Here is a 25,466-nt window from a genome sequence, read left to right on the forward strand (position 1 = left end):
AGTCACATCTTGGCTCAGTGGCACCTTTAGCACCTTCTTGGCTCTGTCTCCTAACTCCTGTTTTCTGTGTAGCTGACTCCCTCGCTGTGGCCTGCAGGCCCTTCTTTACCAAACTGCACAGTCTGGTATTCTACTGTTGTGGATGCTGCCACAGGCTCTGTATGCGAGTCTTTCAGCTCAGATGTACCATCGTATGTGGCTCAAATGCCTTCCATACACACTGTGTGTAGGAACACCAAACCTGATCTGGTGCAACACGGAGACTGGTGTTGCGTATTGGCAAAGCTGTACAATTTGAGTCATTTATTTCATTCCTTAGCAGAGGATGGGCTCACAGCCTTAGCATGAACACTTAAATACCGTATTTTTTGCTCTATTAGTCTCACTTTTTCCCTCCTAAAAAGTAAGGGGAAGTGTGTGTGCGTCTTATGGAGCGAATGCAGGTTGCGCAGCTATCCCAGAATCCAGAACAGCAAGAGGGATTGCTGCTTTCACTGCACAGCGATCCCTCTTGCTCTTCTGGCTTCTGAGATTCAGAGTAATTTTTTTCTTGTTTTCCTCCTCCAAAAACTAGGTGCGTCTTGTGGTCTGGTGCGTCTTATAGAGCGAAAAATACGGTACATCTTGCGTGCTCTCTCTCTCTCTCTCTCTCTCTCTCTCTCCTTCCTTCCTTTTTTCTATTCAACAAATCAGGTTAGCTTTAGGAGATCCAGGGCTTAATTGGTTGCATATTTGTCAGTTCCAACATTTATTGGCTGATCCTTAAGGCACAAGCTACTGGACCCCTTACTAAATTTGAAGGAAGTTGATTCAATCTGGGTCACCCAGGCAGAGGAGTGGTGTCAGGGGTTCAGGAGCAGAGACGCAGAGAAGGGAGGAGACAGAGAGCGAGGGGGAGGAATACGAAGCAAGGATGAGTGGGGATGACGACCCGAGATCACCGAGCCTGTCCAGTGAGTCCGAGGATTCCCAGAAGGGAGCGCCAGCGGTCAGAGCAAGGGGGGAAAGCAGGGGGACACCCCAGGAAGAAGGGTCCAGAGAGGGATCAGAGAGCAGCAGTTGGAGATCGGAACCCACGTGCCCAGCCGGGAGCAGCGGGGAGAAAGGGGACCAGACATCGGGTTCCGGAGGCTTTCAGCAGGAGGGAGGGCATGAGTCAGGAGTAGTCACGCCCACCTCGGGGAGCGACGAAACGATCAAGAGGAAGGTAGAGAGTTGGGCGCGCGCGCCAAGTTCAAATGCAGCGGAAGCTGGCGCAGTAAGCAGCCCGGAGAGTGAGCCAGGTCCCAAAGCCCGCCGCAAGGAGGCGGAAGGGTCAGGGGGGTCCGCGTCAGAAGAGAGTAGGAGAGAAGAGACCACGGGGGGCAGAAGGACCCAGAGACGGAAGGAAAGGCGCAGGAGGTGGAGCAAGGCTAGGGTATTAAGCTGGTGTGCTAGAGGCGGAGACTCAGACGGGTCTTCGCCGGTCTGACATAGAAGACGTGGGGCTGCACATTGCAGTTTGGAAATGGAACCTGTAACCCAATAAAGACTCTTTTAACGTGAACGCTGGCTAACGTGGTCCTATGTGAGCTGGGACTGGGTGGCAGCCCTGACAAGTGGTATCTTTTCTTTATAGAGAACTTCTTGATATTTCTGTGGGCCCATTAGAAGGGCTTGAACTTACCTGGGAGAAGAAACTACAGTTGGAACTAGATGATTCCATGTAAAATGCAAGATGGGCACCTGAGCTCTATAAATTAATCTCAGCTCAGGGAAGTTCTGCACAGGTGACGCCACACTAGTGTGCAGTTTTCTCTCATGCCATCAAATACCCCAGGATTATTGGCATGGTTGTGGTAGCAGGGGAACGTTTTCCCACTTACAGTGGGAATGCCCTCTGGCATCCAAATTTTGAACTGATGTTTTTGAATAAACATTTTAAGAATGTGCTCTTTTGAACTTGTGGGATAACCAAATAGCATTTTTCCAGTCTAAAGAACTTCCAATGTGGATGCTGCAGCAAAACTTTTTCGGCCCCAAAATGGAAAATAATAGAGGTCTTAACCCTCCCATTGTGCTATAAGAATATGTGGACTCTGGCTATTGCAGGAAAAATAACTCACGGATTGCATGTCTGTAAGTGTAAGGAAGTCCCAGAAGATCTATGCTGTTTGTTTTGTTTTTTTTAAAAGAAGATCTATGCTGTTTGGTGGCATTTTGTTTTTTACATGTCAAATTCAGATATTGCCAAACTCTTTCCCCACCAAATTGTGAAATTTAGCTTTCATTACATGTTTTGCTGCTTTTATTTTTCCTCATTAACTGCTCTTTATTTATATGGGAAATATTACCTCCGTGCTGAAGCTATGTTTTGTTGTTTTGATTATGCTTTCCTGTATGTTTGTCTGTATTTTGGGTTAATAATAATAATAAAAGCGAGAGAGAGAACCTGACATGCTGAACACATCCTTCTAGCCACGTCCTCTGGCCTGCCATCGCATGAATACTTCACTACAGTCTCAGGCAGGCACCAAACGAGGCGGATGTACTCTGCTTCTGATGAACCACAAGCCTAGTGTATATTTGTGTGCATGTGTGGATACACACACACACAGAGAGAGAGAGAATTCACCATTCCATAAAATGCCTTTGTAAAACTTGAATAAATAAAACTTCGTTTCTGGGATGACTTTTTTTTTTTTATTGCACACGCTGGTTTCCATACAAAATATTAACAGAGAGAAACCAATAATAAAGTTGAGTTTTGCAAATGTAAATAGTGAAACCAGGGCCCTCGATAAGCGCTATAAATCTCCACACACAGGTTGCTGTTTAATCTTTATGTACAGGTGCGTCTCAAGGTTATCTCAAGAGGGGGCTTTTGTAACTTGTCATCTGCTTGGTCTTTTATCAGCATAAAGCATTTCCCCTTGTAACGTTTATTGCTTTTGCCAGTGAAAGCTTAGTTGTCGCCACAAGAGCATGCGTTGGCACAAATATAATAAGCCTCCCGTATCTCCACCTATCCTCTTATCAGGGCAGAGCTGCACATTACCCAACTGCTGACCTCAGACATTTTGCCGCCTGAAGTGGAGCACAAATGACACTCTCTCTCCAGAGAAAAAGAAACACCGGAAGCTGCCTTCTCTGCGGAGTCGGGACATTGGTCCCTCTAGCTCAAGACTGGTGGCATGGAGTGGCAGAGGCTCTCCAGGGTTTGGGGCAGGATCCAGGAACCTGGAGATGCTGGGGACTGGTCCTGGGACCTTTTGGCATGCAGAGCAAGTGCTCTGCCTCTGAGCCACAGCCTCCTGGCCTTCCTTGATTCCAAACTTCATCCAGCCTCCTCCTCCCATTCACAGTTCTGCCTGAATCAGGGCACCTCCTTTTTTTTGCTACCCATTTGTCTGCTCATTAAGTTGCCATTGCATTGGCAGTTTGCCAAACCAAGGCCAAAGGAGGGAGGGGAGGGGCATTTGCAGTGGAGAATCAGGGGCGGGCCGTGTTTACTTTTTGACACACGTTTAATTATGGCATCCATTTGCTGTCCACCCAACTAAGTTCTCTGGGTGGTTGACGCAGGCAATAAGTTGCAAAATACATGTTAAAAAATACCCTTAAGGCAAAAACATGGGTCGCAAAGCAGAAAGCCTGGCAGAAACCTTGCCCATCACTAAAATCAGCATTAAAAAAACAGCTAGAACTAAATCCAGCAGAATGTCAGCACAAAACGTGGTGCGAAAACTAAGCTGCTGAACAGATTGTAGTTAAAAGGAATGGGAGAACATGGAGGTCTTCAGCTGATGCCTAAAAGACCACAGCTTAGGTTCCAGGTTATCTGGAGCGGGCATTCCTTAAGTGTGGGGCCACCACTGAAAAAGCCTTCTTCCCATTAACCCCTACTGAAAAGGATGGGAAGAAAGCATCAGTTGATCATATCCCTTACCTCTACGCTGATTTCATAAAACCCTGTGATTTGCATCCAGAGCTGTTTCTACCGCTTTTGCCCTTGACGTTTTCATGAGTTGTTGGTTGTTGTTGTTTTACAGCACCCACCACATACAGTGTGTTCTCTTTGAACGCAAATCACTTGAGCTTTGTATGATTACACATCATGAGCTTCACAGTGAGCCCTGCAAAAGTCAACATCATAAAGCAGGGAGTTTGCCAGATTTGATGCAGCTGCCCTAATCAGTTTGCTGCGCCAGTGTAGACATTGACCTGTGACCATTTTTCCCCCCAAGCATACAATTCCTCTCGAAAAAGAGAATGTGTGGATCTGTACGTTTTCATGTGCCAGATGGTTTCAGGATTAAATTGGGTAGGAGACCTTCACACTTTTCAAAAGTACGTGCAAACATTAGTCGTTTAAAAATGACTAAAAACCATCTGAAAACATGTAGATCATCTAAAAACATTTGAAAAAAAGAAATGTTTCAAAGATGAAGATATAGGGCATAATGATGAAGAATAAAATCACAAGATTCAAACAGTCACAGGATGAAGGAAACAGGCTTGTAGCTCAGTGGTACAGCACTTGTTTTATATTCAGGTAGAGCTTAGAGAGACTCCTTGTATGAAACCGTGGAGAGTCACTGCTAGAAAATGTAGATAATACTGAGGTAGATGGACCACTGGTCTAAGATAGCATCCTATGCTCCTAACAATTGACAGAATTTTTTAAGCAGAACAGTGATTTCTTTGGCATTGGGACTAATCTAATGCAAATATTAAGCATCTATTAAGCATGACATAGGGATGCAGGGGGCGCTATGGGTTAAACCACAGAGCCTAGGGCTTGCCGATCAGAAGGTCGGCGGTTCGAATCCCCACGACGGGGTGAGCTCCCGTTGCTCGGTCCCTGCTCCTGCCAACCTAGCAGTTCGAAAGCATGAAGTGCAAGTAGATAAATAGGTACCGCTCCGGCATGAAGGTAAACGGCATTTCCGTGCACTGCTCTGGTTCACCAGAAGCGGCTTAGTCATGCTGGCCACATGTACGCCAGCTCCCTTGGCCAATAAAGCGAGATGAGCGCCGCAACCCCAGAGTCATCCATGACTGGACCAAATGGTCAGGGGTCCCTTTACCTTTTTAAGCATGACATAATTGATTATAAACCTTCAGATGTCTATAATAATGATGCGTGCATTCATGGCACATGAAAACTAAAGAGAGAGAGCCCTGAGAAGAGATTCCCTGAGCTCAAAGGAGGAAATAGCTGCAGAAGAAGGCATCAACCCTTTTTAGCTTGCCAAGAGGCATCACCAAAGGATGTCTCAGACTTTTCATTTCAGCCAGTTGCTACAGGACCTCACTGAGATAACTTGGCCGCAGCTGTTGGAGCACTATCCATGGTTCTGAACCCACAACTTGATCTCGCTCCTAGGTGCTGACCCTTGCCTCACCCCACTGTCCTGCCTACCTGCTGCTTGGGGTCCTGGGAACTAACTGTCCTCCCTTGCTTGGGACATCAATACTCTTCAGCGATGGGCATCACAACAGACCATGAACTCTGGATGCCGTTGGGCTCCCTTCAGCTCTGACCATTGCCCATTCCAGTTGGGGCTGATAAAAGTTTAGGTCTCAGAATATCTGGGTGGTGACATGCTTCTCACCCCTGTCATAGGTGGTCCTGTGGTAAAGTCTTCTATGAGTGTGTGCCTATCAGATTTCTGATTGGGTTGAAAGCACATTCACAGGAATGAATGCCTCCTGAACGCATGCAAAAGTAGTTCTTAATGCTCTAGTGTGTATGACCAGTCCGTATGGACCTACAAGTCTGAAAGCACCAAGTTAATCAGTTTAAAATTTGAGTCAGCAATGTGTAAACTGAAAAATCAAGCATTCAAACATTTTCAGGTTTCAGGTTTTTTTAGAAAAAAATGTGGGAAAGGGAAAGTTTAGAAATGTTTGTACCCTGGGGGTCCATTAACTGTTTTGGTGGAGAAATCGCTTACATTCCTCCACCTGCGCTACTGGGTTCTCCTCATGTGCTCTGCTGACAGACCTCCCGAGTAGCAATGTAAAGTCTTAATTTCTGAACTTGGGAGGCTTAGCATCTAAACTGGTTGAAAACATTTCAAAGGTCTTCTGGGGATTCTGGAAGAGTTTGTTTATCCTGATCTTGGATGGCTGCATCCAAGAAAGCCCACTTAATTCACTAACTCCTCAGCTCATCTTCGCTGGTCTGAATTTGAGTCATCTTGACCTCTACTTGTGAAGTCCTCTTTTGTTGTCTACCAATCTAGCTTCAAAACCTCAAGCACATTTTTCCACTTGAATCAACAGTGCTAACACATACAGTTGGATAGCTGGGAACTGCATACATGCCAGGAGTAGGACGATGTTCCAGCCAAAGATAAGCAATTTAAGATGAGCTTTCTATTGTGGCTGGATTCACAGGTGGAGGAAGCACTGCTGTGCTCTAGTCGTGCTTGGACTAGACGGGCCACAGGCTATTCTTACATTCTTAATCTGAGTGAATGTGATGAAAATTTGGCAGGACCACCGACAGAAAAACGTTGGGGGCTTGATCTGGTCCTAAGGCTGCCGGTGGCCCTTACTCTGTGCAAATCATAGAGCTTTCAGCTTGAGTCATTAGGCTTTTGCAGGTTGGGTTTTTGCCAACCCAATAGCTCCAGGCATTTCCACATTTAATAAAGTAGACCCTAATCAAGTGATTGTCCCCATATCCCAGGTGGGAATATGAATGCCCACCTGCAACAAAATAGATACATCAAGCCAGTTCAATGGGTCATGATTAAGACTACCAGGTCTGGGAGTTGACCTGAAGTTTCAGGGTTTAAGCCTCCTCAGGGTCTCCAGGGTAAAGCCCAGGGTCAGGGACAGAGGATTTGCCATTTTGTGTAAGCAAGTAGCCACAGGAGGTGTGGAAACAGAATTGAGATGGCCAACCATGAGAAGATCAGAGTTAATCTACTAGTAGCCCCTGGAGGAAGGGCTAACAGAAGCTTTGGAGGAGGGGGCTGAAGTTTTGGGGGGAGTGGGGTGGTGTTCATCCCCTCCCTTGCCCACCATGGCCATGATCCATTTTATCTCCTCGCCCCTACTGCACTCTGGCTATTTAAACATCACACACAATGAATGTCAAAGCTAGCTTGGTTCTGCAAGTCAAGAGGGGTGGACCATAACCAGACATATTAAACATAGTTATGCCAGCCCATGGGTGAATTTAAGAAAAGTTCATTCTGCACTTACTCCAGAAGCTCTAAACAAAATTAAAATAGGGCACAATTCTGTGGCCCTTGAGAAGGCATTCTGGAAGCTATTGGTGTTCTCTGTGTCTGTCTTTCTGTCTCTATCTCTCTCTGGAGAAGATTATTTTCTCTTCTGTATGATTAGCTTGATAGCAGGGCATTTCAGAACATAAAGCGCAAATAAAACCATGGCTTCACCTACAGCCAGCTTGTTTTTAGGTGCACTAATTTGTTCTAAACAACATTCATGCTTAATGCTCACGTATGTTCTGCCTTCACACCTCATGCGAGCATCACAGTGGAATCCTTGTACCTCAAAATTTACACTCATGAATCTAAGGGCTGTTTACAGTATTTTCCACTTCAGGAGGCTGCCAGGTAAAATCTTTCTTTTCTTTTTTTATTGCTATGCTCTTTATAATGATTTTTGCTTTAATGCCTGAAGCACCTTGGCAGGGGGAAAAACCCCTTCTGAAAACATTGCCGTTCTGAATGATTACTATAATTACAGATTTAATCACTACAGTACGCCGAATTGCTTTTCACAGCATGGCTGGCATTTATTTGTTTTAGTCAGGCGTACATTCCATGAAATTATCCATTATTATTATTATTATTTTGTTATTTTCTGCTAGGATCACTAGCAAACAAGTGGTAGAGGAAAGTCCCCACACACGTCTGCGTAGTTATCCAAATGCCTGAACATCTGAAACTCTGCAATACTTTGAACTGATGGCCTTCCCTGTTAGTGCCGCCCTGATGTCAGGGACTGGTTGGACACAGAGGAATGGTGTGGGGCACCAGTGCGCTGAGCCCTCCCTCCTCTCCCCCATGGCCAGGAGTAGGGCTTTGGCGATGTTCACTTTCACTTTCTCTGAAACTCAGTTCCCATGTGGTTCCATGGGAACCCTGACAGGGGAGCATGCTCACTGGGTTCTGCCCAACTGGAGTGGGGCGATGCCCACATGTGAAGAGGCCCAACAAGGCCTACTACAGCCATGGGGAGGCCCGATGGGGCCTGTCATGGTTGCAGGTAGCCCCTGTGGGGCCCAGTCATAGCTGTGGGAAGCCCCAGAGGGGCCAACCACAGAATATTGAGGGGACCCAGCCCCCTCCTTGAAAATTGGGGGAGGCTTGTATAATAGGTGAAGAGTTGCCAAAAGAAAACAAAATACTTTTTATGTACACAACGATGGCAGTGAGAATGCTGCTAGCCCAGAGATGGAAGGATGGAGAAGTACTGATCAGAGAAGAATGGCAGACTAAACTGATGGAGTACTCAGAGAAACTGACGGGGAAGATCAGAAACCAGGAAGATCAAGTATTCCTAAAAGACTGGAGTAAATTTTCCATATGTTTAAAAGACCACTGTAAACAGTTTAAATCTTTGGCAGGGATATAATGACACTTGTAATGTGGAATCAACTATGGTAACTATGGATATATAATAGATGGATAAGGGTAAAAGATGCAGAATACTTTATTTTAAATATGGAACCCACGGAGGGAGGGAAGGAGGTCCAAAGGGTTGAAGGAACCTTTTCTTTTAATAAAAAAATTCCTTCCAGTAGCACCTTAAAGACCAACTAAGTTAGTTCTTGGTGTGAGCTTTCGTGTGCATGCACACTTCTTCAGATACACTGAAACAGAAGTTGCCAGATCCTTCTATATAGTGAGAAGGTGGGGAGGGGTATTACTCAGAAGGGTGGTGGGAATGGGAGATTGGCAGATAGCTGAGATGAGCCTGTTGACGACTCTTAACGACTGCAATAGGTCTTACAGGAAAAGGCCAGGGGTGAGAAGGTGAAAAATGGCTTAGTCATGTATAATGAGATAAGAATCCAATGTCTTTGTTCAGACCAGGTCTGTCCATGGTTTTAAGTTTGGTAATGAGTTGCAATTCTTTTAATGTTTGAAATGGTTAACGTTAAATTGTGTAAAATTATGGAAAACCAATTAAAAAAAATATTTTAAAAAAGGAAATTGAGGGGCTTGGCCTCCCAGGGTCCCCTAGATGGCGCCCCTGTAGAGAAGCGTTGTGGCTTAAGAGAATGATAGAATCGTGGAGTTACATTTAGGCACTCTCTTAATTTCCTGTACTGTCCCCGATGTAGCACCATTCTGGGGCATGATGGGAAATTAAATGGGTGGCTAAACCCAGCCCGCCAGTGCTACTTACCGTGCCACCACCATAGCCAGCTAAAACTGTCAGGTCCCATGTGGGATCTGCACAGATCTGGAGCTGGAGCCCTGATTCCACTGCCCAAGTCCCAGATTCCACAAAAGGAAGGACACTGGGATGCTGCCCTCGGTGCAAAATGTGCGGCTGCTTTTGCACGCGAGTTAAGTTCCAGCACTGCTGGTTAAAACTCAGTTCTTCGGGAAACAGGTTCAGTGCTGGCTCAAGGTGATTTGATCTGGTTTCATGTTCCAACTTCTGGATGGCTTTTACGGCTACTTTTATGGCTGCGGTTTTAATTGCTGTTGTTAGAATTTGAAAACGGTTTATTGTTGCGGGTTTTATTGGTATTTCAGTATGTCCGACACGGCTTCAGGCATGGCACTGACGACAGAGAACATGGTAGGAAGGTAAATAACGACGACAATTAAACTCTTATAAAACAGACATATGCTTGCCGTACAGGTATTTGCTTTGCCAAGCACTGGGCACTGCTGCTTACAAACCCCACTGCCCCTCTGGAATTAAAAAAACTTTACAGAAGGGCTAAACTGCCACTCCACTAAAGTTTCCACATACACCTGTATCAGCTGGTTCATATTTCATAGCTCCATTGGGCCATGCCATCATTCACATTGTGCAGGAGAATTGCACACACACAGCATATGTGGGGCATCACGTAATAGCACAGGTGAGCCAGTTGCTTCTCTATGCATGATGTCATATTGGGGGGGGGATGAAATGAGGTAAGGCAGGGGAAGAGATTGTCCCAGTTGGTGCAGTCCTGGGCAGTAGTGGCTGGTGGTCATTGGAGCTGGTAGATCGGAGGTCAGGGAGGTCAAGCATGGGCAGAGCCAATGCCAATGGAAGGTGGAGCGAAGGAATTCTAGTTTTGTCCCCATCTTCCTGCTGAGTTCTGCAAGGGCACCACAGGGACTCAGTTTGCATTTCTAGACGCACCTTCGGAATCTGCACTTTCTGAAACAATGTGAGAACGGAAACGCAGCTATCCTTCAAAATCCTCACTTCTGCAAATTTCGAAATGACGTTTTCCAGCCAGGTGATAGGCACAAAAATGCATCCACTGTGCTACAGTGTGCATCAAAAAAATCAGTGAAAATTGCATATATTTTGCATATACGTAAGGGGAAAGTGAGCTCCTGTTTCTCAGTCCCTGCTCCTGCCAACCTAGCAGTTTGAAAGCACGTCAAAGTGCAAGGAGATAAATAGGTACCACTCCAGTGGGAGGGTAAACGGCATTTCCATGCACTGCTCTGGTTCGCCAGAAGCGGCTTAGTGTATGCTGGCTCCCTCGGCCAGTAAAGCGAGATGAGTGCAACAACCCCCAAGTCAGCCACGACTGGACCTAATGGTCAGGGCTCTCTTTACCTTTACCTTTAAGGGGAAATTGCTTTCCAAAAATGTGTCAAAATTGCATGCAAGACTGCATCTATTTGAAGAAATTTGCATTAAAACGCTGCTGGATTTTTATGAGGACTTTTAAAGGTAAAGGGACCCCTGACCATTAGGTCAAGTCATGGCCGACTCTGGGGTTGTGGCGCCCATCTCGCTTTACTGGCCAAGGGAGCTGGCGTACAGATTCCGGGTCACGTGGCCAGCATGACTAAGCCGCTTCTGGTGAACCAGAGCAGCGCACGGAAATGTTGTTTACCTTCCCGCTGGAGCGGTACCTATTTATCTACTTGCACTTTGACGTGCTTTCAAACTGCTAGGTTGGCAGGAGCAGGGACCGAACAACGGGAACTCACCCTATTGCGGGGATTCGAACTGCTGACCTTCTGATCGGCAAGCCCTAGGCTCTGTGGTTTAACCCACAGCACCACCCGCGTCCCTATGAGGACTTAAAAAAAAACCCCAAATTCACAACTGATGTAGAAATGTGGATAACTGAAGGGAGGGGAAATGAGAGACTGAGAGAAATCAAAATTGACAGATTTACCCCATCCCCACCTAGGAGGGAGTCAGGTAAGGCAGCAAGGATATCAGCATTTGCACTGTGCCAACCTCTCTGTCAGCTCAACCCTCTCCTTCCTGGTAAGCAACAGCGCCCCCTCTGGCAGGAAGCTAGCATAGCCAGTCCATCCCATGGTGTGAACTGCTTTTCCCCTTTCATGAGTTGCCAGCCAACAAACTGGACTTATTGGTGGTCTCAGATCTCAAGGTACGGGTCGGTGGTGCTGGGGGAGGTTCTCCTGTAAGAACTTGGGCTCCAAACTATTATGAGATTTGCTCTTTAACATCAGGAAGACAAGTCATCAGCACACGAAGGAAAAAGAACTATGTCCTGTGAGTATAAGTAAGGAATGTTCCTCCACCTCCTTACAACCTCGCTGCTCTCAGCCCTCATGTTAAGTATTCTTGAGCCTTGAGTTATTTTTACTGCGCCTTCATGAATATGTTAGCAAACGCCTGGCGCTTTGTGTGAATGAGCACTCGCTTGCTGCTACTTTAAAGCACTCTCGGAACATTTTAATATGCTGCGTCTCTCAGCCTGCAGCCAGTTTCTTCAGGGTAATTTTCCCGTTTTGTGTAGCCTCCTTTGAAGTGCTGCGGATGAAAGGCTGTTGTGAAGTGCACTCGCGTTTGTGTTTTGTTACTAGGTTAAAAGAGAAGCAGAGTTCAAAATGTTTGTTTGCTTTCCTAAATCTTACCTTGTTGTATTTATAACCATTAAAAGCATTTTTTAAAAGGGAGGGGGGAAACACTGAAGAGTTTCTCGTCGCTGAAAAGAAGGCTGGATCCTATGGAATGAGACCCTGTTGTGACATCAACTCGGGGAAAGCCCACCGGAAGCTTAGATCCCTCAGTGTGTTGTGATGTCAAGGAGCTTCCTATGTTCCTAAAATAAAAGATAAAACAAAACGCTCTGTCTTTGGGTTACACCTGTGTTTCAGCACGCAGCACGCTGGGAGACGAAGAAAGGTCATCTGTGTTTGCGCAACGGAAATGATGTGAGCGTCTCATCCCTTGCAGTTCTTCTGTTGCCTCTTCCTGGTAATGTATGAAGCCGCCTGGAGGCAAGGCTGGAAGAATGTTCCAGAAATCAGAAGCCCCTCAATATAGCAGGACACTCCTTAGGGTTTGGGAAAACCAGCCCCCACCAGGCCCAGGGGGGAGTGCAAAAAACACCTATCAGACTCTGGCACGTATGTTGCAGCACAATCAAATGTGGGATAAGCTTTCTGTCCTGCTCAAGAGCCAGTGTAGTGCAGTGGTTAAGAGCGGTAGTCTCATAATCTGGGGAACCGGGTTCGCGTCTCCGCTCCTCCACATGCAGCTGCTGGGTGACCTTGGGCCAGTCACACTTCTCTGAAGTCTCTCAGCCCCACAGAGTGTTTGTTGTGGGGGAGAAAGGGAAAGGAGAATGTTAGCAGCTTTGAGACTCCTTAAAGGGAGTGAAAGGCGGGATATCAAATCCAAACTCTTCTTCTTCAAACTGCAGCATGCAATTTTTTCCACCCTTCTTCCTCAGCTCACCCGCACCCTGGATGCTTTGAGTACTTGGGGTCATGTAAGATGGAGTGATTTCTTATATGCAGGAAAGGGTTTGTTTTCCCCCCCTAAAGGAGGCACTGATACAACTTTTTGCCAAGGGCGCATGCGCATTTAATTTTCCATAAGGCTCACCATCGCCATCTAGTGTCATGTTGTATATTGCACTTAAAACACGCTTGAGACTCCTTCGGGTAGTGATAAAGCGGGATATCAAATCCAAACTCCTCCTCTTCTTCTTCTTCTTCTTCTTCAAACGTTTTATTTGCAGCTGTATAGTTGAGTCCCAGCTGTGTCCAGTGGGCCTTCCTACAGTTGGCCGAGTGTCACACTTTAGTGAGGCCAATCCTCTGTTTCACTGTGTCATCTCTTCGAAGGGCTGCCTGGTCCGGGGCCAGCTGCTCAACAACAGTTTGTAGCGCCTGCATGGCAGACAAATACAATGAGCTGCACTGTATTTCTCTTTAAGTTGTAGGATATGGTTTCTAAACATCGATTCGTGCAGGCAATGACCAATTTATGTCTGTCCAATTGATGCATGACTGCAACAACCTGGAAGTGGCCAACCCGGAAATGTGTGGCGCTCCGTTGTCACACACGATGACCTGGAACACAACCTCCGGGCAAAACGGGGTTGCCTGTACATTGCAAATAGGTAAAGGTAAAGGGACCCCTGACCATTAGGTCCAGTCGTGGCCGACTCTGGGGTTGCGGCGCTCATCTCGCTTTATTGGCCGAGGGAGCCGGCGTACAGCTTCCGGGTCATGTGGCCAGCATGACTAAGCCGCTTCTGGCGAACCAGAGCAGCGCACGGAAACGCCGTTTACCTTCCCGCCGGAGCAGTACCTATTTATCTACTTGCACTTTGATGTGCTTTCGAACTGCTAGGTTGGCAGGAGCAGGGACCGAGCAACGGGAGCTCACCCATCGTGGGGATTCAAACCACCGACCTTCTGATCGGCAAGCCCTAGGCTCAGTGGTTTAACCCACAGCGCCACCTGCATCCCTACATTGCAAATAAGTTTATGCAATTCTGTGGCCTCTTTTTCTGGCTGTGCCTAAGTGACCACACTAGTTTACTCTCTAGTAAGCAGCTTTAGAGGGGCAGTCTCAGCCTAAAAAGATGATCCCTCCGTGGCAGAGCATCTCCAGCATATTCTCATTGCCAGGCAAGGTTGGGAGAGATACCTTGTCTAAAACTCCACTGCCAGTCCCTCAGCCTTTCTCAACCTGTGAGTCCCCAGATGTTGTTGGACTACAACTCCCATCACCCCTAGCTAGCAAGGCCGGAGCTCAGGGATGATGGGAGTTGTAGTCCAACAACATCTGGGGACCCACAGGTTGAGAACCGCTGCTAGACAATACAGAGAAAAAGAAAGAAGATACTGTTTACCATTTGCGGTGGTCATATAGGATGGTAAAAGCATTCTGGGAAATGATAGATAGTGAATTGAAAAAAAATGTTTAAGATAACTTTTGTCAAAAAACTAGAGGCTTTTTTGTTAGGAATTATAGGTGCGGAACTACCAAAAGAAAAGTCTGTTTATCTATGCAACGACAGCAGGAAGGATGCTCTTAGCCCAGAGATGGAAAGAAGAAAAAGTACCAACCAGAGAAGAGATGCTGATGGAATATGCAGAAATGGCGAGGTTGATGGGGAAATATTGGAAACCAGGAAGACCAAGGATTTGTGAAAGACTGGAATAACATTTTAATATATTTGAGAGACAACTGAGAACAGCTGAAATCATTGGCAGGAATACAATGACACTTGTAAAGTAACATGAATTTGGGATAGTATGATTATATAATAGATTACAGTAAAAGATGCAGGGATAAAATTTAGAAATGGAACCCATGGAGGGAGATCTGAAGGTCTGAGAGAACCTTTTTTTCTGTTTCTTTTATGTGTGTATAATCTTTATGTAAAACTAATAAAAAATATTATAAAAAAGACAACACTGAGCTAGATCTCACTCAGAGTAAGGCCGATCACCATCACAAGGAAACCTTCAGCAGAGGTCCAGCCTGCAGGCTTCCCAAGAGCATCTGTGAGGATGCAGGATGAGACGGGCCATGGGCCTGATCCAGCTGGTTCATCTACCATTCAAGTGCACCTGCCTGCAGCAAAAGTCTCCGTTTTCGTTGTAGAACAGGAGAAAACTTCTAGTGCCTGGTATGACCTCATCTGACTCTCTCCTCCTGCCCTTTGGTTCTTTCTTCTCCTTGCTGGGACTGTGTAAAAAGCCTTTTAGCATATTGCTTCTTTTAGTTTCCAGGATTAATTGTGCATCTTTGAAAATGTGTGCTCTGAGGTTTCTGATTTGGCCTGCGCTGCCACCGTTGCATATCGGAGGCTGATTCCAGTGTGGTTTCTTCCCTCCTTTCTCGCGGTACATTTCCCCCAGACTTGATCGACTTTATGGGTTTCTTGCTGTTAGATGGGCTTGTTGCACGTCTCACACAGACTGTACTCTGCCTCCCAGCTAATATCCCTGCACTAGCTTAAAGGGTAATATAGCTTTTCTTCCTGTGTAATGTTCAGAGATCTTTGTTTGTTTGTTTTTCCTCTCTAAAATCTTCTGGAAATATTGTCAAATTTACCAGAAATGAGATTTTGTAATGAATCCCCTGTAGAATGGTTTAATCATAACTTTGCTGTCTTGTAGTTGTACTTTCAAAGTGGAACGTTCTTGCTTTTTTCATTTGTTTACAGAAAAGCTTTCATGTTTTGCATTACAATAGCACATGGAGTTTTTCGCTCCCAGGAGTACACAAACAGTTCTAAGGGCAAAGGACAATGATAGGAAACAAATTGAAAAATCAGAAAGACAAAGTAGAAGACAAAGACATCTTGTCTCGGGTTGCTCCGAAAATTAAGCCCCTGAAGATGTGGTGGATTCTGGGAACTGTCCAGCCAGGGCTAAGCTCCATGGGAGAGGATTAAGCAACTATAAATGTTCAGGTTGCTGGAATGGCAACAGCAGGGATCATTCCGTTTGTAGTTTAAGGGTTAATCTTATAGTTAAAGTCAACTAGCCAAAATGGGGACAGCCAGAGGTGTTGCTCCAGGTAGAGTGGCATGAACTTCGCCAAAGTGGGATGTCCTCGGATTGGTCATGTAGTTCTAAGGGAGTTTTTCCTATGTACATGTTAGTTGTATGACTCTGTTATGGACAAGGCCTGATCTAATGAAAACAAGAACTCATTGTTTTATTCCTCTCAAGTTTTACACCATTTTCATTCAGTTGACTCAGGAAATTGTTGTCAGAATCTTTTGCTCTGGATTCTGTCTGTGTTTAATACCATAAGTTTGGCTGGATTGCAATATAATGTAGACTAGAAGATCCATCTATTACTTTTTTGTATTTTTTTGTTTTGATTATTTAAGCCAAGACGGACAACAGGTTGGGGGTTTTTTTCTGTCGAGGGCAGCATTCCTTTAGGGGTAATCTGTTGGGATTGCGGTGATCATGCTGGCCGAGGGAGCCGGCGTTTGTCCGCAGACAGTTTTTCCGGGTCATGTGGCCAGCATGACTAAGCTGCTTCTGGCGAACCAGAGCAGCACACGGAAATGCCGTTCACCTTCCCGCCAGAGCGGTACCTATTTATCTACTTGCACTTTGACGTGCTTTCAAACTGCTAGGTTGGCAGGAGCAGGGACTGAGCAACGGGAGCTCACCCCGTCGTGGGGATTCGAACCGCCAACCTTCTGATCAGCAACCCCAGGAGGCTCAGTGGTTTAGACCACAGCACCACCCACGTCTCTTACAATCCAATGTAGCCCATCCAAATTTGTAGGGCGATGGTGCCACATAGCTAATTCAGAGTGAGGCTAAACCTTCCTGACCTCGCTCTGAGCAGTCTCCATTATGCCACATAGTTAGTTAGAGCTGTCTTCATCTGGAATGGTTGTCAAGAGTGACTTCTGCACCGTAGGTACTTTTTGCAGATCCCCCTCCAATAAATTGTTTTTTCTCATGAGGCAAATAAGTCCACGAAAATCATCCTCCACCCCAATTTCTAGATCACTTCCACATTTTTTTCAGTGTGAACTTAATGAGGCCCTTTCTCAGCTCAAGCTTTCTTCTGTCCTACAATTCAAGTGCAGTGCGGCCATCAGCAGTTTTCTGCAGAAAGTTTTAGAGCCGGGGAAGGAGGAACTGCCCAGAACCATGTAATTAAGTTGTTTTCCATAGAGGCCGGTGTGCCCCTTCCTCTGCCTTTCAAACATGAAATGAAGATCTGACACGAGAAAGGCAGGTAATTTCAGGGTCCTAGTCTCTAATTTTCATGTGACGTTCCATGAAGAAAGCAGAGTTTGCCATAAGAAAACAAATCCAAAGGAGATAATTTATGGTGGTTTAGTAAGGGATTCACTGGTGGGGAAAATATTTAGCCACCATACAGTTAAAGCACATGAGTTCTCCCCAAGAATTCTGGGAACTGTAGTTTGTTAGGGGTAAACTACAGTTCCCAAGAAAGTTATGCACTTAAAATGCATGGCGTATATTCAGCCACTGGCTTACATTCAGTTCTTATCAGCATCACTTGCCTGAATTCTATCACTTAAAACTGTAAATGGGCACTTCCATTAAAAAAAATAAATCTTTTGAGCCCTTCACATAGAAAACGAACATGTCAAGAAGGAAAATAACTAGAATTGATCTTCCTGGAGGTCCTAATTTCCAGTCAAGTGCATTGACTTGCACAGATTTGCTAATTTCTCTACTGTTTGTGATAACCAATGTACCTATACACTCCTTTGATTTGGGGACAGATCTTACTCTCCTTCAGCATTTAACGTGTATAATCCACTCCGTTTTCAAATATCAGTAGAGAAAGAGGGAAAGATGGAAGAACTTTTAAAAAGTTACACAGTGCTAAGAGTGCAATTGCACATATCTCTTCTCAGAAGTAAGTCTTATTGTGTTCAAAGAAACGTAGAATTGTAGAGTTGACGTGACTCAAAGCATCAATGTTGTCCAGTCCATTCCAATGCAGGAATCTCAACTAAAATATCCATGATAGATGCTTCAAAACCTCCAGTGAAGAAGTGAAGAACCTCCAGTGAAGAAGAGTTCATCACCTGAGAGCCAGTGTGGTGTAGTGGTTAAGAGCGGTAGATTCATAATCTGGTGAACCGGGTTTGCATCTCTGCTCCTCCACATGCAGCTGCTGGGTGACCTTGGGCCAGTCACACTTCTCTGAAGTCTCTCAGCCCCACTCACCTCACAGTGTGTTTGTTGTGGGAGAGGAAGGGAAAGGAGAATGTTAGCCGCTTTGAGACTCCTTCGGGGAGTGATAAAGCGGGATATCAAATCCAAACTCCTCTTCTTCTTCTTCCAGGGGAGTCTGTTCCAATATCGAACAGCTCTTACCATCAGAAAGTTCTTCCTGATGATTGATTGGAATTTCCTTTCTATAATTTGAAGCCATTGGTTCAAATCCTATCCTCCAGAGCAGGAGAAAACAAATTTGTTTTCTCTTCCATGTAACAGCCCTTGAGATATTTGAAGACGGCTATTATATCTCTTCTAAGTGTTCTTCTCTTTTCTGGGTTAAGCATACCCAACTTACTCAACCATTCCTCATAAGGTTTGGTTTCCAGTCCCTTGATCATCTTGGTTGCCCTCCTCTGAACACATTCCTGCTTGTCAATATCTTCTTAAACCATTGCTTCCACGACTGGACACAGTATTTCATTGGTGCTTATTCCCAGCTCTTTACTTATATGATTGCAGTTTAAATTGCACGAAATCCAGAATACATTTAGGATTATGATGGCAACATGCCTTATTAGCCAAATTTCATCCATATTAAAAACTGAGCCAAATTGGGACAAAATAATTCAGAAAGGGAAATCCAGTGCTAGCCTAAGGATTAAGAATCCCACTCTAAAGTAATAATAATTTTACAAGTGCAAAAATTGGAGTTGCCTGCTGGGGAAAAATTTCAGAGGAATTTTGATGAAAACTAAAAACAACAAGAAATGAAATAATGGAGGGAGGGAGCTCTACACATCCTTGTTTCATGCATTACAAAAGTATTCAACTAAAAAAAAAATTAAATTTTTTTTGAAATTTCTTTTTATTTTATTTCTAACATAAAATACATCAAAAAAAGAAAAACCACAAACAGTCCAAAAAGGATAGAAAAGAAGAAAAGAAAAAAGCAAAATACAAAAGCACAAATAAATCACATAACAAGAACCTTGATTCGTACTGTATTGTTAGTCTGACTTCCCTCCACCCCGATTTGAGCTATATCCCAATGTTTTCTTCTGCAGTATCTTTTTACCACTTTTATCTCTACATCGCAGGTTTTATGTTACACCTACTGTAATTTTAATATTTCCTAAATTTGTTTCCATGTATGATATGAATTTGTTCCAATCGTTAATAAATTTTGTGTTTTTCTGATACCTGATCTTCTGTGTCATTTTTGCTAACTCTATATACTCAAATAACTTAATTTGCCATTCTCTAATAGTTGGGATGTTAGGTGTTTTCCAATTTTGCGCTAGCAATATCCTGGCTGCTACCGTTGCATATTGAAACATGGTTTGATCTTCTTTCAAGTATTCAACTAAAAAAATTAAGCACATGTAGACGGCATTGAATTCATTGTGCTTAACTCTTCTAATGAAATCAGTGGGACTTTTGATTATCCCAAACCCACGGAGTCATTTTTTGTCAGATATTGCTTCATGACATGCAAAGCTGATAAGGAAGAGCCAGGATTGACAATGGGTGCAAGATGAGTTGCGCCAGAGGTTTAGGAGCACTCCTTAGCACATATGCACACGCTTCATTGTTTGCGGAAGTAAGAGATGCAGGAATCTGCTTGTCTGTATCAGATACCAAAAACACCTCCAGAAAAACAACAACTACTAAAACGTATCCAAAGAACATCTTGGATTGTGTTTCTTAAGCACTCCACCCCTTGCTATGCCTATGCCACAGTTTTGAAACTGATAAGAGTTTCTAAATCAAATCGCAATATGGCTTGATCATCATTCAAACTGAATCAGCGAAAGCAAAATCCCATTGGGGATTCACAATCCAGTTGGCACGCCTTTTTACATGCTGACTCTGCTAAACAAAGGAATGTCCGAGGGCTGACAGGTAGGAAGATAGTAGGAGCAGGAAGGAAACAAACAAAGAAAGAAAAAACCAGGAAGTTTGTCATGAGACTGAAAGGCCTCCATACATGGCTGGTTAGCTGCATTTGGTTTGATGGGTCGCAGTTGCGCAGGTCCAAAATGGAACAACAACCCAAAGTCCCCCAGATCCCTGTGTATCACTCACTTGATATTTTTGTACATGTATACCCCTCACTTTTAGGTGCTGTAAAGGGAATTGGGGGTTGCTTGTGCGTAGAGGGTGTGGATGCTCTAGGCAACGTTCCCTGGCTAAACCTTTCCCTGGCTGGACAGCCCTTTCTCCGTGGCTGTGTCAGTCGCTGTCAGAATCCGTCAGTGGGCGTTTCCTGAACTTCCTCCAACATAAAAACTCCTTGACACCAAGTCTCCGCCTAGACTCCCTGCGTGGAAGTCTTCTGCGCAGAGTGGGCGTGGCCAGCGGAGGTCCTGGACTCTCCCTGCTGGTCTCTGTGGAAGAGTCCTGGAGCCCTCTCTCCGAAGTCCTTCCCTGCTCCCCTTCCTCCCAGGTGTCACGCTGATTTCCTTCCCCAAGGGAAGTGTTTTCTCTCCCTCTGCTGGGCCCTTCTCCCGCATCGTCGGAGAGCCTCACCTCCCCTCTTGGCTCCGATGGCAGTTCCCTGACAGGTACCTATGCCGAACTTATAGGCAAGAGAACGAACTCTGGGGGGCATCTTCAAGGCAGACAAATGGCTGGCTCTGTGACGCAGGATGAGTCCTTTGAGATGAGAGCCCACCCCCAGCGTAGACAGACATCTTGGGTAGCAAGATGTTATTCCACATTTTGGGCCCCTGCCTTATTTCCCCTGTACATCTCACAGAAACAAAGCCAGCCAAGGTCAGAACTAGATGTTACACAACTGAACTGTGGAACATCCCCCCCCCAGCTACATCTGGCTATTGATGGCTCCTCTGACAGCTGCACTGCTGGATTTGGACCTGTTTCTGGGGGTATTTGGGGGTCAAGCTGCTGTAGGGCTGGCCGAGCCACCTCTCTACCGTTCATAAAACATTTTCCATCACGTTTTGTTTGTGTCTAAATGATGTTGTTTCACTTCGCCTGGTCCTAGTGGTGGCCGAGGGGTTAAACAGTCTTTCCAGGGCAAGTTTCCATTAGCAGGGTATAAGAGATGATTTCTGTGTTGATATATTTGAATGTTGACATGGAGTGAGAAGCCCCTGAAGGACAGAAGTACGATGGATCCCCAAGTCTGCAGAAAACTTCCAGATGCCCACATGACCAATGCCACCTTGTACCAAGTCTGACTATGTGTCCATTCAGCCCAGTGAAGTCTCCTTAGAGATCTCAGGCAGAAGAGCTCTTTCCCGTCAGCTGCTTCCTGGTGCTTTAAGCTGAAAATGCCAGGTATTGAATCTTCAGCTGACGTTCCCAAATTGCCACCGTTCAAAAGTTCACAGCCTCCGCGTGTGATTATTAAGAACTCTTGAGCACTGCAGATGGGATCCAACGGGCTGCTTTAAGCAAGTTCAGAAGCCCTCTTCAAAGTCACCCAGAGCACCTTGGTGAAGAGATGAGATAAAAATATAACCAGTGCTATTTTTCCAGAAAAAGAGGTGCCAGAACTCACCGTGAACATCTCCCTTGTTCTCTCAGAATGGCAACGAAGCCCAACTGAGAGGTGCCAAGACTGAGTTCCTGTGAAGAAAACCCCTGAATGTAACCAATAAATAAGCACGTCTGTGGTGTGTCTCTCAGTAAGTGGTAGTCTCATATGTTCTTTGTCTTCCATGCATGTTTTCAGCTGCAGCCAAGGTGGTCAAACCCGGAAGTGCGTGTCCCAGTTTGCAACCTTTTTTTGGATTACAACCCATTTTTTTGGATTACGGACAAATTTTTTTGGGAGGCCCCATTGGCGAAAGCGTGCCTTGGGTTACAACCTGTTTTGGTTTACAAACAGACCCTTGGAACGGATTGTGGTTGTAAGCCAAGGTACCACTGTATATGTATCTGTGGATTTTAAGTATCTTTGAAATATTTTATTTACCGTATTGGCCTGAATATAAGCCGCACCCGAATATAAGCCACACCTTTAAAATTGGAAGTGGGGGAAAAGGGGGGGGAATACCCGAATATAAGACGCTTCCTTCCTCACTGCTCCTGGCTGCATACCGTAAGGTCACGAATATGAACTCCACTTTAACTTTCCACGGTCAGAATTTGGGGGGAAAGTGCGGCTTATATTCGGGCCAATACGGTACTTGTTTTTTAACTGTGCGATTGGTAATTTTAACATTTGTTGTAAAGCGCTTGGAAGTTTCTTTTTTTAATTAAAGTCAAGCGGCATATACGTTTTGTTAAATAATAATAAAAAAAATCTACATCAATGTATTCTCTCCCCCCCTCCCAGCCCCCGGCCACTTTCACCTCTGTATGTAGGATTTGGCTGCAGTTCATTCCTTGGCAGAATAACTCCTTTTTTTGTCCGTTCCTTTACTTGCTTTGAACTTATTTCCCATGGGAGTTGACGTTGCTGAAGAAAACAGATGTCTTAGTGTAATACCTGGAGGGGGTTCTTTAAGTGAGTTGAATGTTATTTGTTTAAAGAACCCGCTAAAGATATCTGGTAGTTTGTTTTGACATAGTTCACAAAAAAGATATTTATTAAGATTTAAATAAATAAACGGAGATTTCTGATTCAGAATAACCATGTCTGCTGTTGAGACCTGCTAAGTGTTCCCAGCCACCATGGAGTTCACATTTTCCACTGCTGGGTGTCTGGGTGTCTCCAAAGTTGCTATCAACAGGGTTAACCCTTCATTAGGCAAGACAGCAATAATTACAACCTAGTCCTTAAGCCTGCTGTATCAGAAAGGAATTGCACAAAGCCCTCTTCCCATGTTGCACGTTGATGGCAGAGAGCAGTCACACTTTCAGCCCCCACCCCACCCTGAGAACAAAGTCCTTCCTGCAACAGGAAGAATTTTTTTATCATATTTTGTTAATTTTTGATAGGAAAATCAATGGCCAACAAAGCCTGTGGAGAAAAATTGAGCAAAGACATTGTTAAACAACTGAATCACTGAAAGCATCACCAGGGCTTCAGCCATCCATGACACAGCCGCTTGGACTACTGCAAGGGGCTACCTTTGAAGGTGACCCGGAAACTACAACTAATCCAGAACGCGTCAGCTAGACTGGTGACTGGGAGTGGCCACCAAGACCACATAACACCAGTCCTGAAAGACCTACATTGGCTCCCAGTACGTTTCCAAGCACAATTCAAAGTGTTGGTGCTGACCTTTAAAGCATAAAATGCCTCGGCCCAGTATACCTGAAGGAGCACCTCCACCTCCATCGTCCAGCCCAGACACTGAGGTCCAGCTCCGAGGGCCTTCTGGTGGTTCCCTCACTGCAAGGAAACCAGGAAACCAGGAAGAGGGCCTTCTCGGTTGTGGCACTGCCTTGTGGAACTCTCTCCCATCAGATGTCAAGGAAATAAACAACTACCTGACTTTTAGAAGACATCTGAAGGCAGCCCTATTTAGGGAAGATTTTTATGTTTGATGTTTTATTGTGCTTTTAATATTCTGTTGGGAGCTGCCCAGAGTCGCTGGGGAAACCCAGCCAGATGGGCGGGGTATAAATATTATTATTATTATTATTATTATTATTATTATTATTATTAAGCATGAGTGGCCAGGGTCTAATGTTAATGATACTTCTATTTACATAGCTGATATACAGGGACCATGCCCTGTCAAAATGATTGCATTTAGTTTGGCCTCTAGCAACCCTTCTGCGCTGTATCAGATCCTTGGAAACAGCCAGATCTGAAACTTTGGAGTCTTTCCAATGAGAGGCGATCTCTAAACAAACAGCTGTAAACAGAATGGCAATTGGGTCCTTATGTCTAGGAAGAGGGTCTAGGTAAGTGTTTAGTGACAGAAGAACAAGAGCAGGGTTTGGGTTCAACGGTTGAAAGAACATATAAAAATAACCTGGTGAGCTTGCCACACTCCCACCATAAAGGTATGAAAGTCTCTCTCTTGTCCCTCATCAACTTCAGGATGAAGTCACTGCTGAAACGTGAGCAGGTATAATTGATTTCTCAGTTAAATTCCAGATTATTGCAAAATGGAGCAGAATGCATTTATGAGTCCCAGGAACCTTGAATGAAGTGGCAAACCAGCCAGGCACTTGGGGTGACTTCCTTTCCAAAAAATGACTTTAAAAGCTGGAGAGAGAGAAAATATGTGTGAGCCTGGAATGTGAGGAGATAAAGGTCACCAGCTCTCCGATAAAGTGTTCTTTCCATGATTACACAGAAATGCACCACGTTTTTAACATTCTTCTAATTTACACAGTTGCTTCTCCAGTTACTGATGCAATAGCCCTGAAGGTAGACAATATATTTATGGACGGACAAATCCTCTTTATAGCTTTCCATTCATCACTTTGCTCATGGAAGGCTTGATCTATGGGGACATTCCATCCAAAGACATCCCTGAGGCCAAATAGTTGTTAAAAATGTGCCGTCCAGTAACTGATTGTGGCGTAAGGGTGAGAAGCACACACCGTATCTTTACCTGCGAAAGAAACCAAGCATCACTCACACCAACAAGGGCATTGGAAATGTCCTCAGAGAAGCATTGACAGGACATCCCCTGCTTTCAGGAACCGATCACTAATAAATCACTGTCCTTATTTTGCCCTTAGTGAAGATGTTTTTTTTAAAGGGTTGGATCCAGGCACAGTGATGCTTCACATCAGTCCCATTTATTTCAGTGCATCTCCTTGAAGCATGGCTAACTCCAACACACAATACCTCTTTAAAACACATTAAAAACACATACACACGCATCCCAAAGAATCCTGGGATCTGTAGTTTGTTAAGAGTACTTGGAAACGGGGTAAACTACAGCTCCTGTGAGTCTTTGTGGCAAGGTGTGTGCTTTGAATGTGCTTTAAAGGTGTGGTATGTGCAAGGAGCTGCACATATCCTGTAGTAAAGGTAAATGGACCCCTGACCATTAGGTCTAGTCGTGGCCGACTCTGGGGTTGCAGCGCTCATCTCGCTTTATTGGCCATGGGAGCCGGCGTACAGCTTCCGAGTCATGTGGCCAGCATGACTAAGCCGCTTCTGGCGAACCAGAGCAGTGCACGGAAACACCGTTTACCTTCCCACCGCAGTGGTACCTATTTATCTACTTGCACTTCATGCTTTCAAACTGCTAGGTTGGCAGGAGCAGGGACCAAGCAACAGGAGCTCACCCCGTCGCAGGGATTCGAACCGCTGACCTTCTGATCGGCAAGTCCTAGGCTCTGTGGTTTAACCCACAGCACCACCCGCATCCCTTTTATGCTGTAGTAGAAATATATATATATATATAATTTAAACGTCCAGTAGCATGCACACAAAAGCTCATACCAAGAACAAACTTAGTTGGTCTC

General features: G+C 45.0%; 1 protein-coding gene across 1 annotated transcript in view; it reads right to left on the reverse strand.

Moving 5' to 3' along the window:
* Positions 1-2,515: 2,515 nt before the first annotated feature.
* KLF5 (KLF transcription factor 5) overlaps positions 2,516-25,466 on the reverse strand; it is a 187,366-nt gene continuing 164,415 nt past the window's right edge. The window contains exon 4 of the mRNA XM_082221428.1: positions 2,516-2,532. Coding sequence (XP_082077554.1) covers positions 2,531-2,532 — 2 coding nt within the window. The 3' untranslated portion in view covers positions 2,516-2,530. The remainder of the gene's footprint in view (positions 2,533-25,466) is intronic.

This window comes from Podarcis vaucheri, assembly GCF_965113315.1.
Source record: "Podarcis vaucheri genome assembly, chromosome: 4".
NCBI classification, from domain to species: Eukaryota; Metazoa; Chordata; class Lepidosauria; order Squamata; family Lacertidae; genus Podarcis; species Podarcis vaucheri.